The sequence below is a fragment of the Tupaia chinensis genome, unplaced genomic scaffold, assembly GCF_000334495.1.
Source record: "Tupaia chinensis unplaced genomic scaffold, TupChi_1.0 Scaffold000226_1, whole genome shotgun sequence".
NCBI lineage: Eukaryota > Metazoa > Chordata > Mammalia > Scandentia > Tupaiidae > Tupaia > Tupaia belangeri.
Genome location: NW_006159701.1, coordinates 7,726,640 through 7,746,153, shown reverse-complemented (window position 1 = coordinate 7,746,153; position 19,514 = coordinate 7,726,640). Strand labels below are relative to the sequence as shown.

The window sequence follows — 19,514 nt, the reverse complement described above, 5'->3', positions numbered from 1 at the left end:
AAAAGTAATAACAGGGACCAGCAGGTGGTGTGGTGGTTAAGGTGCTGGACACTCCCACATGGCTGACCACGGTTGAAGTCCCAGACCTGGTGGCTTGATGTCTCACTTTCCATCTCTCTCTCTCTTTCTTTCTGTGTGTGTGTGTGTGTGTGTCTGGTCAAATTAAATGAATGAATAAATAAATAAAATTAAATAATTTTAAAAAGTAATAATAACAAATGGAAATAAACAAATATTATTAAAAAAAACATTTTTAAAAGAAAAAGTCATTAATTAGGAGTCAAGTAGTAGCACAGTGGTATTGAACTGGACCCTCATGAGAATGGTAGTAGGTTTGTATCCCAGGATCTCCCTAAACACTATGGACATGTACACTAGGAGTCTGTGCCAGTGATCTAGGCCAGCTGAGAGTGGGGGTGAATGCTAGCCTTTTGGGGATACTTGTGTCAGTCTGCCTGTCTCTGAATCTCATGGAAAAAAAAACCACTACACGTCTTTTTGGAAGTCATTCATTTGGGCCAGCCAGTGGCATCATGGTTAAGGCAACTGGATACCACATGGCTGACTACGTGGTTCGAGTCCTAGACAGAGCAGATTGAAAAACATGTTTGGCACACATATGTATGCATGCCCAAAATCCCGAGAAGAGAATGGAGGAAAAGGGAATGCAGCATGGCCATCCCCTGTGGTGGTACTTTCTCACCCCTCCCACACCACTTCCCCTCTCTCTTCGGCAAGCACATGTGTCCTATGGCAAAATTTTTAAAAAGTCTTTTATTAGTAAACCAGTAACTGAATCATTATGATAATGTAGGAATGCTGTATTAACTTGTTGATAGTTATTTAAAATTTACCATAACAAAAAGCTATTTTGCCATTCCCTCTAAGTCTATAATAGTCCCCTTTTTCCTTTAATGCCATAAACTGGGACCAAATGCTATTCTTTACTATTTACCCACCCAAATTTCTATTTTTGAAAACACAATTATAATTATTATACCTTTGATGGCAATGCTTAATGATAATACCTGAATTTCCTTCTCAATAAATCGCTTTCCTGTCTCCAGGGCCACCTCCAACTGTTGAAGGAGCAAACGAAGAATGTCAATCCGAGAAGATACACCATTCTCAGCTGTCTTCTCAGAGTTCCTTGGCTCCACCGGGTGGTTAAGACTGGGAAGTCCACTGATCAGCCTCAATGTTAAGGAACGAATTCTTAACCACATGGTTTCCTCTTCCAAAGAAAGTTTCTTATGTTCTTCAGAAACATCCCTTCAACAGAAACATCCCCAAACCATCTGTTTTATTCAATCTGTTGCCTTCAAATCTTTCAAGGTTCACTTTCACCAGTCAATAAACCTTTGGTAATTCCTGCTTTCATTTGTTAGCTGATCTCAGATAAGCCAAAACCTCTGAATCCCCATTTCACTATCAAAATGGAAATGATAACCTACCTAACTGGTCACTTCCCAGTTGAGTGGAACTTTCTGCTCTGATGATAAAAGTACCACAGGATATAAAAAATGTAAATGACAGAAAGGTACAAAGCAGAAGAAAAAGTATGCTGATAACCAAATATCCATAGTACCAATGAGTTTGATATATATCCTTTCAGACTTTTACCATATGGATGCATAAAAATGTAACTAAAAAGAAAATATTTCAGGCCAGTTGGTGGTGTGGTGGTTAAGGCAGCTGAATCTTGCATGGTCAACTGTACAGTTCAAGTCCCAGACCAGGCAGTTTAGAAAACACATCTGGCACATGTGCATGCATGCCCCAAATTCCGAAAGTAGAAGACGAAAGAAAGAATTATAGTGTGTGACTACTCCCCTGGGAGGAGAGGGGTGTGTTGTTTTCTCAATTTTCCTCTCTCTCTCTCTGGCAAGTATATGCACCCTGTAGCTAAAAAAAAAAAGAAAGAAAGAAAAAAGTGTACAAACACACACACAAAGTTTAAACAAAATGGCTCACAGTATTTATACTATTTTGTTAGCAACATCTTTTTATGAGTGTGTACAGAAAAGAGTTAACATAGTGGGTGGACATGCAGCTATTATCTTTAGAAAGGCCTACTCGCAAACTTAAGGTTGGTCCTTGATTGATGTCTGTGAACTATGCACTCCAATCATTCCTAAAAGGTAAGAGCAGCTCAGTGTGTCCAGGCTGTTTGTATAAACCACATGGTTTATGGTAAAGACCTGGTTTCCATCCATAAATCAGGAATTATGACATGTGCTAGAAAGACCTGCACCCATGTAAGTTCAATATAAACCTTGGGTACCAAGTCTCCAGTGGGCTTCCCTGGAAAGAAACATGGTGCATGTCTTACTGCACTTTTTGCTGCTTGTAAAAGCTGCATACTCAATGAGTCCCCTTCATAGGAGGAAGAAAGTGCTGGAAGTCTGCGCATAAAATTCTCCAGACCCTGTCTATGCCTTTTTCTTTTTTGCTGATCCCATTGTGTGTCCTGAGATTAAAAAACTTAGCCAAAATTTCTTGGGTCCTTCTAGCAAATCACTGAATGAGGTCGTGGCAACCTACAATCACAGTATTTCAAAACTACCTGATATATACATCTTTGCATATTTGTGCATTTATTTCCTTAGGTTCCTAGAAGATCTGCTGAATTAAATGGTATGTGGCTTTTTTTTTTTAAGAATTTTTTTAAAATTTAATTTTATTTATCATTGTTAACTATTTTTTAGCTTTCTATACGGCACATGCGCTCACCAGAGAGAGACAAAGTGAGAGAGAAAGTGAGAATGCAAGCCATTAGGCCTGGTACTCGAACCACAGTTGGCAGGTGGAAGTCCGGCTCCTCAACCACCACATCACTTGCTGGCTCCAGTATGTGCCATTTTTATTTTAATCTTGATATATATATAACTAAAATATCTATAGGAAGGTTATATAAAGTTTTATTTCCATGTAAATTCATGGCAATAATCATTTCCACATAACCTTGCTGACCACAAGTATTATTACTATTATTTTAAATTTGCTACGGGGCATGTGTACTTGCTGGAGAGAGATAGAGAGAGAAGAGAAGGGGGTTGGGGAAAGAGAAAAAGCATCCCCAGAGGGGAAGACCACACTACAATCCACATGCCCACACAAGTGCTTGGCAAGTTTTTCAAGCTGACATGTCCAGGACTCAGAGCTACACAGATGGCCATGTGGGTAGGATCAAGCTGACTTAACTACCATGTCGCCTGCAATAAAATCTTTATTACTGTGTGTTCCTTTGAATTTCTTGTTAAGCCCTTTGCCTAATTTGTTTCTCAGTTTATCTTCTTTGTATTTTTATTTTATTTTTGTTTTTGTTATACAGTCCTAGAGAGACAGAGGGAGAAAAGAAAAGTAAGAAATCACTCCTGGGGGATGGCCATGCCACAATCCTTTCTCCTCTATTCTCCTCTCAAGATTTTGGGCACACATGCACATGTGCCTGGTGCATTTCTCGAGCCACTGTGTCTGGGCTAGAACTATGCAGTTGGCTGTGTGAGACCCAGACACCTTAACCACCATGCTAATGGCTGGCCCCAGTAATCTTCTTTCTGGTGTAGTAAGAGTTCTCTGAATATATAAAGGATATTTGTATGAAGCTTTATCTTTAGAACTTACGTTTATTATTTCTTTTTAAAGAGGCTAAATCTTTTGTTTCTAGATATGATATAATGTTAAGAAAGGCTGTCCCAGGACCACCAGTTGGCGTAATGGCTATGTCACTGGACTCCCATGCTCCCATGTAGTTGACCGCGGTTCAGGTCCCAGGCACAGTGGCTTAACCTCACGCCTGGCACATGTCTGTGCATGTCCAAGATCCCATGAGGAAAATGGAGGAGAAGGGGCTGTGGCATGGCCATTTCCCCTGAAGGGTGATTTCTCTGTCTTTCTGGCAAGTGCATGGACCCTATAGGAAAAACCACTCAAAAAAAAAAAAAAAAGAAAAGAAAAGAAAGGCTGTCCCAGATTATTTTTAAAATTTTTCTACATTTTCTTCTAAATTTCTAAGATGTTTTCACATATAATCTTTATTTGGAATTTGTTCCATATACATTATTAAGTAAATCTAACTTTCAAATCAGCCAGCAATCTTGACACAGGGATGACATATATTTTTCTTCTTTGATTTATATGCATTTTCTGATCTCCAGAGTAAACATAAGGAAATTTGTTTTTATGGATAGATTTATCCTAGCTCTTCAAAAATAGTTTACATAAGGTTAAATTTGGTTACCTGTCTTTTGGATCCCAGCTGAAGAAAACATTTAAGTCTCTGTTGTCTCGCAAATCTGCCCATGGAATGTCATCTTCTTCTGGCTTAAGATTCATTGACTTTATACTTTCCGCTAAGCTGGTTGATCTGTGATAGAAAATGTATGTATTATTTCAAACAACCATGAAAAAGTATTAGCGAGGACTTGGTTTTACTGCAAAGAGAAGAAAGAAACAGGGAAGGATTTATAATTAAGAGTAAGGGTTTAGACTAGCCCTGTGGCCTAGTGGCTAAGGGAATTAGACTGACCACATGGTTTGACTCCTGGACTTGGCAGCTTAAAAAACAAGCCATACCAAAAATCTTAACAGGGTGGAGAGGTGGAGATGGGATTGTGGTATGATCATAACCCACTTGGGGAGGGGGAATGCTTCTCCCCACCCCAGAGCATGTACATTCCCTGGCAAAATTAATAAAGAAAAGGGCGGGCTCATATAATGTGAAGTAGAACCCAGCATATTTCATGCTGCTAAGAGAAAGACTCCTGGAACCCCAACCAAAAATGAAGTGGCTCTGGTAATTCCTAAAATTCTTTGTTTGTACAGGAAAGGAAATGTTGGAAGCACAATATGGACCATGGCCTAGCTGGTTTCTATACTGGACCTGCAACACTGTTGGCAGTATCCTGTCAATCCCCATGACATGCATCATGTTCTGTTTTCCCTTTCTTCCCTGTTCCCATCCCCTTTCTCTCTCTTTTTTGCTCATTTTTCCTTATCTCATGCCTGTAAATGACAACCCTGAGTCTACTAATGACTTGGCATCTGATCTAATCCCTTAGTTCCTGTTTAGCTCTTAGGCAATACTTACATATTTGCTTCAAGTAGAAGGTCTAACAGCATCCGTTCAGTACGGACTTGTGCAAAATGAAGAGAATTGTTCAGCCTGTTCCTAAATGCGATAAATTCTGGAATCTTCTCAAACGCACCATATTTGTAAGCTTGAATAATGTATTCTGAGGTCTGGGAAGAAAAGACATCACCTTAGTATAAATATTTCACAGGTCAGGAAATGTGAGCAAACCTTGCCAGCCAAAATAAAACAAACTAAAATTAAGTAAAATTTGAATCTTATCTTTAAGGTCTTGGTCATCAAGCAAAATATCAACTTTTAAAAATGTAATTTTTTCCCATTCTATAACTTAGTAAAATATCCAATACGACTAATCATAACAATTCCCAGCTGATGCTACCACCACATAGACCTTCTCTTGACAGTTTTGTCTATCAATTCAATAGGACTGGAGCTTTTTGTGATGCCAGAAACCAAAGATTTGGTTAGTGCCATTCTGGAAGGGATATTACTCCATGTTTTTCTGCATCTGAGATAAAGTGTTTTATACAAAGCTTCCCAGTAAGCAACAATATAACCACCACCCAGCACTCCCCTCAAAATTCACTCTGCTTTAAAACAGACAGACTGCTCCTTGGTTCTGTTTTTTTGTTCGTTGTCCCCCCCCCCAAAAAAAAAAAAAACCCAGAATTTTGGATATTACTTAAGGTTCTGCATCTGAGATAAAGTGTTTTATACAAAGCTTCCCAGTAAGCAACAATATAACCACCACCCAGCACTCCCCTCAAAATTCACTCTGCTTTAAAACAGACAGACTGCTCCTTGGTTCTGTTTTTTTGTTCGTTGTCCCCCCCCCCAAAAAAAAAAAAAACACAGGAATTTGTGTATTACATAAGGACAAAAGTAAGACACCACACCAAAGACCTATAAAAATTCTCATCGTGATCCATGCTAAGGACAGAAAGAGCACAAGAACCCGGTTTCTTGTCTATTCAACTACATGAGACCTATGCTAGAAATTTCCATAGACAAGTAAGTGAAGGGAGTACTCACTGCATGGGCTCTAGTTACAGATTAATACATAAATATGGATGAAATGTTACAGGAAGGAGGCAAGATAAAGAATTCTAAACAGAAATTCCGGCAAAATAGAAGAAAATCTCAGGGAAGAACATTTTGTGGGCATTAGCCTAAGCCATCAGGATTAGAAGATAGGATAAGACCCCTGGGGGCCAAGGAAAGCTGATGTCTGCCCCAAAAAAAGATCTCTTCTAGAAAAGTCAGTCCTTTAGCACAACCTCAGTTAGTCAGCTCTGCCCCCATCTCCATTATGTTTGAATCATTTGCCCAGTAGGAAAATAGGCCAATAGTCAACAACATACCCTCTGATACACAGCCTCGCAGGGTTCATTTCAGGCCGCGGGATTTGCGCCACGGGCGCTAATTCAACTGCATTCGATGCGGCTTTTAAACCCCCACGGGACACCTCGGCGAGCTGTTTGCCTGCAGTATCTGGAGAAATTAAAGACGGACGGACACAAGAAAATTAAAAAGATTACTTGTGATCCTGCAGGTTTAAAGAAGGACTATCTGAAAAAGCTCAAGTGTGCCTTCTACTTTGATTAGGACAATGATATACCCTATTAAGGAAAGGCTGGGATACTCAAAACAAATATGCCTATCCTGTGGGCACTTGGCTTAAAAATGCAGCAAGGTTTACTGTTAGCCCTTGCAACATGAACTTCTAGCTTGAAAAATTGCTGTTTAAGAAACATAATATTCAGCAACTAATCAAGGTAAAAATAGGACTTTGGTGATTTCAGTCAAATTTATAAATTATAGTTCCAAAATATGCTATGATTAAAGGAGAGAACCCAGCCTTAACAAGTGTACAGCCAATTTTAATTTCTATGTGGTGTGTGAGATATCACTTCAGAAAAAAGGCAATAGCTTTTAAAAGAGAAAAATAAGGGACAATATGGAGGGAATATAGTCTTTAACAAACTAAGAAAGCAGCTGTAGTTCTCTGACTCTTCTTTTTTAGATAGTCCTCCTTTAACACTGCAGTAAAGTACCACTACAGAGCTAGACAAGTGCCTGCGAGTGACCAGAAGGCTGTAAGAGTTATTACTATATGAAGAAACAATCCCTTCATGGAACTGCAGGCAAAACTGGAAGCCACAGGTACTTCAAAGGCTTTTGAATATCAGAGTATGTTGTCCGTACTTATTTCTACTGATTTATGTATCAATGAGGCTACTGAGATCCCGTAAGGATTCCTGAAATGAACCCTGGTCACTGTAAAAATCAGCAAGATTCGTGGACATAAAACCCCAGAATAATGAGCATAATGAGCCCCTCGAAAGTTTAAAGGGAAATTTTTTGAAAGTATAAACATAAGTGACTTTGAAAGATTTGAAAATCTATTGCTGATTCTCATATTACAAAAAAAATTTTCAAAATAAGATGACAACAGAAAATCAAAAGACTGTCTAGAAAGAAAAATCCCTATAAAAATCCCTCCCAAATATAACTTTCCTACATTGAGAGACTTACTAAGCAGAACAGTACGTTTTTCTTTAAAGAGTAAAAGCATTCTTTCAAAGAGCAAGTTAGGAATTGAAATATATCAGTCACACAAGGAAAAAGCATCTAGGGAGTCCCCAAACTATCAAGAATAAAGATACAGAGCTTTGGTTTCACAGAAGAATTTCTAATACTATAAGTAGAAAGGTTTAACATACATAGTAAGACATTACAGTCATGATCTAAGTAAGCCTCAGGTTCCTTTAAAAACAATTCATACCATAATCTCTGTTAATTTGGGATTCCAGCATTAAGATCAAGGTGATTTTTTTCTTGCCACCTTATGCTTTCCTTTTGTATCCAAGACCTCCCCCATGATTACCTACTTTAATATGATTAAATTAGCACCATCTTCTTAATAGTAATACAATAAATTTGAAGCAGAGTCCTACTTCCAGATCAAGAGAATGCTATAATTCTACTAAGTTCAAAATCACATACATTGAGATGAATTAGTCACTCCTCTCACAAACAACCATCAGGAGACCATCAAAGATACAAATAAGCCACTGATGATAATACATCCACTCAAATCACTCCTGGGGAATCTCCTTTCTCTATAGTATAATAATTTGTGCTTTTATTTTTTAGGGTTTTTGTTTTGAAAACAACTTATCACACAGTGTTATAAGAAGAAAAAAAACGCCTAACTTTTGATATAAAATAATGTGCTTTTATTATTGAACAAATCATCATCCATAATAAGGTCCTTCTAGAATACTGAATGAAAACCAGAGGAAAATCAGCCATCAGGCTTGAATTAATACCTTATTTATCCCTGTTATCTCAAAGCTATTTAAGAAACAAAACCTTGAAAAGATTCTTTGGTAAATCAAGTATTTTTTGAACTCTTGCTTATAAATAAGAAATGAGACAAAATTATAAGATTTGAGCAAATCAGTCCTTTTTAACTTTGAGTAAGTGAAACATTTTGAAAACTGAGGGCAAGCAGATACTTGAACACACAGTGAAAACTCAGAAAATCAACTCAATAGCACACCCTTGCTAGAATATTTTAGAAATTCAAAGTCCTAGAGATGCCTTTCTGACTTTTAAACCAGGTCAACACCTCTTGAACAACATGCTCAAATACTGACACCAACATTCCCCTCTCACCCTGATCAGAAACTTCTATAGGATATGGTCTGAACAGAGATTCTAGTCACTAGGGAAGATGGTCTGGGAGTAGGAGGAGATACAGAGCTAAAAACCAGCTGACGATGCAGGGCTCCCCCTCTAAGCATGAGAGCCAGCGTCCCACCTGCTCAGTGCTATCCTCAGCTACTCCATCCAGCCTTCTGGGTCAGACTGGAAGTTGGTCAGAACATAATCAACATAAGCTAAGAGCAAAAAACCTATATACCATTGTTCAAAAATGATTCTGCCTTGCCTTATATTTAACAAACCCCTAAAGAATTAGATGGAAGGTAGATTGGCTATGGCTGTTACAATGACAAAGGGTTTTTCTTGGATAAACAACAACAACAAAAGTCCCCATAAGTGTTTGCCAAGAACCCCAGAAACCAGCTTTCCTGCCAAGTTCTTCAGTTGCTGGTAACCATGAGAATGAAGGGTATGGGCAAATATCTGTCATAGCCAAATTGTAGGTGATGAGCCTTGAAAATAGGTAAGAATGAAGTAAATAGAGATCCCCCCCAAATTTTCCAACATAGTTTTGCATGGTTAGTCATCTGAGTAGAGACTATATGGTTTTTCCATAAAAACTTCTGCTTAACCAAGTGAAGTTTAAGTCTGCCTGCAGTGAAAAATATGGTGCAAATCCCATCCTTTCATTATGGCACAGAGAGGCTCTATCATGTTATTTATTATTACTTTAAAACACATACTATTGATCTAAGTTTCTTGAAGTGTACTTCAATGGGTCAATTTTATATATATAATTCTAAGAACAGAAGTGTACTCTCTGCTGGCAAAGAGAACAGCTGGGTATAAACTTCAGAAATAAAAGTTAGTAGAGAGCAGCTGCTATTGTGGAATCTAACATGGTATCCCAGGCTATAAATGTTACAGGCTATTTCTTTCTTCTCTTCTTTTTTTTTGGAGAGGTTTTTGCTATAGGCGTGTGTGCTCACCAGAGAGAAAGCGAGAAATCACCCCCCGGGGGGGGAGGGATGGCCATGCTGCAATCCCTTCTCCTCCATTCTCCTCTCGAGATCTTAGGCATGCACACACACGCACCCGGCGTGAGTTTAAGCCACCAGGTCCAGGACTCGGACCATGATCATCTACATGGGAATCCAGCAAGATAGCCATTATGCCAACATCTAGTCCCACAGGCTATTCCTTACGCCCTTGGAAAAGATCTCTTAGAGATCGAAAGATAGATCTAGGCTGCATAACATTTCCTACCCTGTTAATACCCAATGTTAAACGCAACATTCTATTACACACACCCATGTTAACAGGAGTAATTCGTTACCTCTATGTAACAGCCTTGGATCATAAGCTACAGCCTAACAACACATGCTAGTACAGCACAGTGCACCTCAACACATGCACTTGGAACATGAAATCATGTTCTGAATTGTGTACAGTCAGCAGGCAAAACCATAATAAGATGATTTTTCACTTACATCTTTCTGGTTGGAGTGGAAAAACCTGAGTGCGAAGTTACAGGATTGGGATGCAGCAGCATACTGACCTAGAGATTCAGCGTATCGAGTCAAAAGATAACTAGGTCAGAAGGAGAGAAGAAAAAGAAATATATTATACTTATCCATCTCTAGTAGCACATACTATACTTCAAACTACTATGGAAAAGAAATAGCTAAACATAAGGAAAAATAAAACATCCTACTCTAGAAATGACCTAATTCACAGAATCAAATTAAAGGGGAAAAAAAAGAGCAATGGTACCTCAGTTTTATGGGAAACCTAACATTCCATGCCATGTGTTCTTACATTCTGACCTTATTCTATTTTTTTTTTTTTTTAATTTTGGGTTATATGTGATCACCAGAGAGAGACTAGAGTAGGAAGGTGAGAAAACACCCCCTTATGAGAGATAGTCATAATAAAATCCCTTCTCCTCCATTTCTCACTCCCCTGGGACTTTAGGCATCATGCACATGTGCCCAGCGAGTTTTTCCTTTTTCTTATTTTTTAAAAATTATTTATGTAATTTTATTCATTCATTCTTTTTTCTTTCTTAATTTGACCAGAGTGAGACAGAGAGAGAGAGAGAGAGAGAGAGAAAGTGAGAAAGTAAGTCACCAGGTCCGGGACTTGAACCATAGTTGGCCATGTGGGAATGTCCAGCGCCTTAGCCACCACACCACCTGCTGGTCCCGCCCAGTGTGCTTTTCAAACTGCTGAAGCAAGATTGAAACTGCACAGTTTGCCACATGGGATTCAGGTGCTTTAACTACCATCTCCCTCCCCAGCTGGCCCCACTCTGATCACTAACGGAACATAAATGTAAGAGAACATAATACTATCTTCCTAAAAGAGCATCACAAGAGATAGAAATTGCTTTAAGTCATCACAAGAAATAGTCAAATCCAAAAGGCGCTCTGAGGGCAACAAATAAAGTATAGGGGTCAACCTCAATTGCAAGACCAAAGGAAAGACAACGCACGTTGGACTGGTTCTGCAGCACAGTGGTTCAGTGCCGTGCACGAGGAGCCAGATCCCACTGCTGACTAGTCTGAACCCTTACTATGGCAGCCTGAAAAACATACATATGTGTATGAACCCTGAATCCTGATAGGATGGAGAAATGGAGGACCACACCCAATTGGGGATCTCTCTCTCTATAGTAAGTGCCTGTGCCCTTATGGAATAAAAATAAACAATAAAAAGAGTATAATACTGCTTTCTAAAAGTAAGGATTGAATTTATATAGCTGTTTGCTCTCTGTGGGAAAACTTTTCTTACCCATTCTAAACTAGGAAAATTTTAAAATTACCACAAAATGCTGGAAGATATAACTCTTTTTGCTTTATAATGGGTGATAATAGGTGATTATTTAATCTAAAATGCTTAATGTCAGGAAAAAACTCCACTACTAAAATCTGAATGTTACAAAGTCCCATGTATGAGTACCCAGAGTATATACTACCAACCCAATGGTATCATGCTGGATATGCTTGGCATCGAGACTGGCGTAAAGATCCACCACTGGTTCAAATGCACCCAGCATACAGTAGATTCGAACAAGCAGCAATTTGAATTGAGCATTTGAAGGGCTATGGGTCAATCCTTCTTCCAGTAAAGTCAGGGCCTGCCACACAGCAGTCTCATCACCTAAAAATAAAAGGTAGCATTATCCATTAATTCTTCTTTTTTAAAGAAGTTTTTACCTTAGGGTGTATGTGCTTGCTAGAGAGAGAGACTGACAAACACAGTGAGAAAAAGTGAGAAGTCACCGCCCCCAGGGGGGATGGTCATGCCACAATCCCTTCTCCTTCATTCTCCTCCTGGGATCTTGGACACATGTGCACATGGCCAGTGTGATTATCAAGCCACTGAGTCCAGAACTTGAACTCAGTTAGCCATGCGGGAATCTAGCAACATACCCGCTACACCATCTACTGGTCACTATCCACTGATCCTGGCAGCAAATAGCGTTGACTCAAAACCAAAAACTTAATCGATACCATTGTTTCCCCTAACTATTCTGCAAATGAGTTTAGATGGCAGAGAACAAATTTTAGAAAAACATTTGTAACCATAATATGGAGTTTCCCTAAATAAGCAGTCCCTCAATAGTTACATCAGTTCTTAAACATGCCTTCTGTGGGGTCGGCAGGTGGTGTGGCGCTGAACTCCTACATGTCCTGGACCTGACGGCTTGCTTTCTCACTTTCTCTCTCTCTCTCTCACTCTTAGCCCTCTCTGGTCAAATTAAGATAAATAAGATAACTCTTATAAAAAGTCTCTGCAAAAATGATGCAGACTAAGTGGCCAGGTACTGTGTAGGAAAGTTACAGAATCTCACAGAATCACTTCAATTGATTTCAAACTATCCTACATCTTTATAAAAGCTACAATTTCATTTTGCAAATGATTCCCAATGTATCTCTTTGTGGTAGGATTTTGGACAACTTCTTTCTCTCTGTCCTATATGTCTCTCATCTATAAAGTTGTTTTTTGTGTGTGTTTTTTTTTTTTTTTAGAGGTTTTTGCTCCTATAGGGGCATGCGCTCACCAGAAAGACAGAGACAGAGAGACAGAAAGTGAGAATCACCCCCCAGGGGGGATGGCCACACCACAATCCCTTCTCCTCCATTCTCCTCTCAGGATCTTGGGCACGCACGCAAATGTGCCCAGGTGAGTTTAAGCCACCAGGTCCAGGATGCGAACTGCAGTCAACTACATACATGGGAGTACACCAAAATAGCCATTATGCCAACTGCTGGTCACTCTCATCTATAAAATTATAATAACTATTATTAGGACATTAAGCTAATTCATATAAATTACAGTCAACCCTCTGTATCCACAGGTCCCACATTCACTGATTCAACCAGCTTTGAACCAAAAATGTTCAGAGAAAAAGAAAAAAATCCAGGAGCCAGGAGGTGGTGTGGTGGTTAATGTGCTGGACTTCCCACACTGCACACAGTGATTTGAGTCCTGGAACTGGCAGCTGGCTTTCTCACTTTCTCTCTCTCTTTCTGTGTCTCTCTCTATTGAGGGCACATGCCCCATAGCAAGTTAAATAGTCATAATAATTATTTTTTGTAAATTCCATAAAATTCCAAAAGCACAACTTGAATTTGCCATATGCCAGGTACTACGCTGAATCTATGTGAATGAAGCGATGTACAGGCACTGTACTGGTAATTACAAGTGATCTAGGCTGATTTAGAGCATGTAAACGGATATGCGTAGGTGACATGCAAATATTGGGTTGTCAGAAAAGTCATAACATATTTTTCAATGTTGTTCTATATCAAAAATGTCATGACTTTTCCAATGATGCAATGTCATTGATATAGGAGGACTTAACATCCTTGAATTTTGGTATCCATGGGCAGTGCTAGAACCAATTCTCCATGGAAGCTGAGGGATGACTATACTTTTAATATTCTAATAGTTGGGATCTTAAATGTGTAATGGTTACATCGCTAGATTCCCACATAATCTGTGGTTTGAGTCCCAGACCTGGCGGCTTACATCTCACACTGGGTGTGATTGCGTGCGTCCACACACAAAAATCCCAAAAGGAGAATGGATAAGAAGGGATTGTAGCATGGCCATCCCCCCAGGAGTGACTTCTCACTTTCTGTCTCTCTATTCTCTCTCTGGAAATTATCCTACTGGTGGTACTTACTATTTTGTGGATAAAATCCACAAAAAAGTAATAGGTAAAAATCAAAGCAGACTTTAGGACCAGCAGTTAGTATAATGGCTATGTCACTAGACTCCCATGTAGTTGACTGTGGACCCAGTGGCTTGAACTCACGTCAGGCACGTGTGTGTGTGTGTGTGCCCAGGATCCTGAGAGGAGAATGGAGAAGGGACTGTGGCATGGCCATACCCCCAGAGGGTTGATCTCTCGTTCTCTGTCTCTCTCTGTCTTTCTGGCGAGCACACATGCCATATAGCAAAAACCTCTCTAAAAAAAGAAAAGAAAAGAAAAAAAATCAAAGCAGACTTTGTCAGAGGCACTGTTTTAGCAAATGTTAGATAAAGGAATTAAGAAAATTATTTCAAAGACAGGCAACACAATTTCAAGTGATGGTAGCAAAAAGTTTAAAAAGTAGACTCAGGGGGAACCAGCAGTTAGTGTAATGGCTATGTCGCCGAATTCCCACGTAGTCGACCGTGGTTCGCGTCCCGGCCCCTGTGGCTTAGAACTTACGCCAGGTGCATGTGCGTGCATGCCCAAGATCCCGAGAGGAGAATGGAGGAGAAGGAAATGCGGCGTGACCATCCCCCCTACTATAGCGAAAACCTCTCAAAAAAAAAAAAAAAGTAGACTCAGGACCTGTACCTAAGTATTTAAGAAGCAGGAGAGGGGCCAGCAGGTGACATGGTGGTTAAGAATACTGGACTCCTGCATGGCAGACCGTGGTTCAAGTCCTGGACCTGGCAGCTTTCTTTCTCACTCACCCTCACCCTCATCCCTCTCTGGTCAAATTAAAATAAATAAATAAAATAAACAAAGTTTAATAAAATAATTGAAAAAAAAATAGAATCAGAAGATTAGCAGAGGCCAGAATTAAGAGTATTGTAAAATATCCTAAAATGGTGGGGGCTGGCAGGTGGCATGGTGGTTAAGGGCGCTGGACTCCCACATGGTTGACTGTAGTTCAAGTACTGGAACTGGCAGCCTGCTTTCTTACTTTCTTTCTCTCTCATCAAATTAATAATAATAAAGATAGGAAGAAAGAAAGAAGGAAAAAATCCTAAAATGGTTTTTATCAAGGAAGTAGGGCACCTCTGAAGAACTTTAAGAATGGAGGTGAGGGACCAGCAGTTAGCGTAATGGCTATGTCGCTGGACTCCCACGTAGTCGACCACGGTTCGTGTCCCAGACCCGGTGGCTTAAAACTCATGCCGGGTACATTTGCGTGCGTGTCCAGGATCCCGAGAGGAGAATGGAGGAGAAGGGATTGCAGCGTGACCATCCCCCCCGGGGGGTGATTTCTCGCTTTCTGTCTCTATGTCTCTCTCTGTCTAGTGAGTGCACGTGCCCTAAAGCAAAAACCTCTCCAAAGAAAAAGAATGGAGGTGATGGGCCAGCTGCTGGTGTGGAGGTTAAGGCAGCTGGATCCCACAAGGCAAACTGCAAGGTTCAGGTCCAGAGCTGGCAGCTTGGAATATATGCCTGGTGTGTGTGCGTATGTGCCCAAAATCCCAGAAGGAGAACAGAGAAGAGAGGAAGAGGGAATTGGTATGTGGTCATTCTCCCTAGTGGGTAAGTTCTTGCTTCCTCTCTTTCTATGTCTCTCTCTGGCAAGCGCATGTACCCTAGAGCAAAAACTAAAAACAATGGGAATGCTGGGCCAGTGATGTAGAGTTTAAGGAGGCTAGACTCCCACATGACCAGCTACACAGTTTGAGTCCCTGATACAGCAGCTTGAAAAACATGCTGGGTGCATATACATATATGCCCCAAATCTTGAGAGAATGAAGAAGAGATTACACCTCAGGGGGTGCTTTCCCACTTTCTCTCTCTGGTCAAATTAAAAAATAATAACACTAAACAAAAATGACCATAAGGACAGGGGCTGTCTCTAGCTTGCATTTCCCCAATCCTTTGTTTCTTCTGTAGCTTATTCTTGTGAATATTAATATGCAACAAAGCATCTAAGTTACTTTCCCCCAAAACCACTAGTAGAAAAAATGGCAGAGAATAGAACCTAAAGAAAAAGCAATTTCTATACCATTTCCTGAATCATTCTTCTCTTCCTCAATGACTGAGGATGCTTACTTTACCCTGTATTATATTTTTGTCTTAACTGTGCTAATCAGAACTATTGTCCAGGAAAAATGCATATTTCTGTATATAAAACCTTCTATCTAAACAGAAAGACTATTCTGTTCCACAGACCTACCTGTGGTTTGTTTGTTTATTTATTTATTTATTTTTTGGGAGAGGTTTTTCGCTATAGGGTGCGTGCGCTCGCCAGACAGACAGAGAGAGACATAGAGACAGAAAGCGAGAAATCACCCCCCAAGGACAATGGTCACACCGCAATCCCTTCTCCTCCACTTTCCTCTCGGGATCTTGGGCATGCACGCACACGCGCCCGGCATGAGTTTTAAGCCACTGGGTCTGGGACGCGAATCATGGTCGACTACGTGGGAGTCCAGCGACATAGCCATTACGCTAACTGCTGGTTCCCCCAACTGCTGGTTCCCCCTGTGGTTTATTTTTGTATCAGTTTTTCTGTAGCTTCATTAGTGTAGCTTTTTAAATTTTATATTTTTTAGTTTATTTTTTAGTTTAGTATTCTATTATTATTATTTTAAACATTGGATCACAATATATCACTTGGTTTATAAAGAGAATTTAGTGTAGCTTATAAAAAAAAAGAATTATAAATTTAATTTTATTTACCATGATTAGTCTTCAATTTAACCAGAGAGAGATGGGGAGAGAAAGAGAGAGAGCAAGAAAGCGAGCAAGTTGCCAGGTTTCGGACTCATATCATGGTCAGTAATGTGGGGGAGTCCAGCACCTTAACCACCTCACCAAATGCCAGTACCAGGGTAGCTTTATAAAAGGTGTGTTTTCTTTTGTTACTTAAAAAAAATTATCTTCACTTATTTATTTTAATATGACCAAAGAGGGACAGAGTGAGAGAGAGAAAGTGAGAAAGCAAGTTGCCAGATTGGGACTTGAACATGATGGTTGGCTATGTCAGAGTCCAGGATTCTTACCACCACGCCACCTGCCAGCCCTATAAAAGGTGTTTTTGTAACTATTCATTATTCATAAACATTTAAAAACAAAACAGATACCCACTGACTTAACACTGCCTTAATAAATACAATGGGGGAGAGGAAGGAGGTGGTGTGGTAATTGAGGGCGCTGTACTTCCACATGACCACAGTTTGAGGATCGGACCTGGTGGCTTGTTTTCTCACTTTCTCTCTCTCTCTCTCTCTCTCTCTCTCACACTTTCACTCTCTCACTCTGTCCCTCTCTGGCCAAATTTAAATAAACAAATAATACCCTGGTACAAATAAAGTCAAATAAAAGAATTCTTTTAAAAAAGTAATTACAAGGAGGGGAATAAATAGAATTGGATTCCCCTAAGCACCCATAGAATGGAACAGGGACCTAAAGCATAAAGCAAACCTGAAGATTATACACTTAGGCTAGGGAAAAAATACAGTACTTAGAATCAGGGGACCAGCAGGTGGCATGGTAGTTTAGGCGCTTGACACTCCCACATGGCCGACCACAGTTCAAGTCCTGGACCTGGTTGTTTTCTTACTCTCTCTCTCTCTGTGTGTGTGTTTCTCTCTGGTCAAATTAAAATAAATGAATGAATAAATAAAATAAAATGAATGAATGAATAAATTAAATTAAATTAAATAATTCTTTTAAAAAAGGCAGAAAAATACAGTACTTAGAATCAGTGTAAACCAAGAATAGACTTAAGTAAAATCACTGCTACTTACCTGTTTCTCTCCATATATCAATAAGCACATGGACAGCAAGCAGACAGTAATAGTCGGAAAATTGCAATTCTGTTTTCAAACAAGATTTCCCTATAGAGAAAAATATAATAGCCATAAATAAAAGGTTTCCAAAAAAAGTGAGCCCACATACAGCTGGAACAGAAGAAAGGGTATCCACGATGGCCACCAAAGGAGAAGCAATGAAATTTAGAGGGAAGTTTTAGATGAAAAAAAGGACATAAGCCAAGGGATATTATGTTACAAAATTAAAATTATGTTTCTTACTTCATTCTAATTAATTTTCAGATTACAGTTAAAGGAATACTGACATCTTCCAGTCAGATCATTTACATTTCTATCATACATATTTAGGAAAACCTAGTCCGCTCTAAAGATCATCTACTCAACTATCCATCTTCCGATTTACAATATTCTTTCTGATAACTTAGCCTGTATGTCGAGAATATTAAGGCATATAAGCAGAAAATGCAACGACTGCCATAAACCATGTGATTTACAAGCCCCAGTGGAGTAAAGAGCTCATCAGATTAGGAAGAACATTGATGACTGGAAGCCAACTGCAAGTATTTAAAACTCTAAGCTTAAGAAAGGCTTAACGTACTATTATTTCAACGGTTTTTCCGCTTGACAAAATATTCTCCTAACACAACTCATTAAAATGAGTGCTCTGGGAGGTGAAGAACAGACTAGGAAATATGTGCACATTTTGAGAGGTTGCTCACCAAATTCCAGTCCATGCTGATACCTTAACATCAGTTCTCTGACCACGCTCAATTTCTGATTCTTATCCATGATATGGTATAAGCCCAGTAACCTTGTCAGTTGTACCACACACAGATGTTGCTGCAGAGCTCTGATGTCAGCAGGCAGTGCCAGCTTGTCTTCTGTTGGTGTCGACAAAGGAACAACTCCAAGCAACTGATTGATAAACTACAAAGTGGAAAAAAAGAGCGCAGTTCTCAAAACCCAATTGGTTTTCTCAAAAAGCCATGTTAACAGAAATTGAAATAGTCCAGAAAAATGCATCAAGAAAAAAAGTCAAACTTCCTTTTAAAATTTGACAGGGGGCCAGCAAGTGGAATGGTAATTAAGGAGTTGGATTCTCACATGGCTGATGCCGGTTTGTTCACCAGACTTGGTAGCCTTAAAATCATGCTGGGCACATGTGTGTATATGCCCAAAATGACAGGGAAAGAATGAAGGAGAAATGATTACAGGGTGGCCATACTCTCTGTGTTATGATTTCTCACTTTCTGTCTCTGTCTCTCTCTGGAGAATGCACATGTCCTATGGCAAAAACCTTTTTAAAAATTACAACTTTATACTGTGGATCAGCAGCTGGTGTGGAGGTTAAGGCAGCTGGATTCTAATGGTCAGTGAACAGTTTGAGTCCCAGACGCTTCAACTTGAAAATCACACCAGGCTTGTATGTATGCACACACATGTGTGCCTAAAGTCCCAAAAGGAGAATGAAGGAGAAGGGATTATGGTGTGGCCATGTCCCTGATGAGTGATTTCTCATTTTCCCTCTTTCTCTATCTCTCCCGCTAAGTCCATGTATGTACCTTATAGAATACGTAAAATACAACAACACTTTATACTACAAAGGGCATTTAAAAAAATATTTATTTAATTCCATTTGTCATTGTTATCTTTTAATTTGAACAGAAAGAGAGAGGGAACCAGCAGTTAGCGTAATGGCTATGTCGCTGGACTCCCACGTAGTCAA

General features: G+C 39.6%; 1 protein-coding gene across 1 annotated transcript in view; it reads right to left on the bottom strand.

Annotated features, from left to right (window-relative positions):
• NAA25 (N-alpha-acetyltransferase 25, NatB auxiliary subunit) overlaps positions 1-19,514 on the bottom strand; it is a gene marked incomplete in the record, with an annotated part of 80,918 nt that overhangs the window by 16,135 nt on the left and 45,269 nt on the right. The window contains 7 exon segments of the mRNA XM_014587645.2: positions 1,029-1,272; positions 4,244-4,369; positions 5,093-5,244; positions 10,255-10,354; positions 11,746-11,926; positions 17,765-17,854; positions 18,508-18,715. Of these exon segments, the coding sequence (XP_014443131.1) occupies positions 1,029-1,272; positions 4,244-4,369; positions 5,093-5,244; positions 10,255-10,354; positions 11,746-11,926; positions 17,765-17,854; positions 18,508-18,715 (1,101 nt within the window).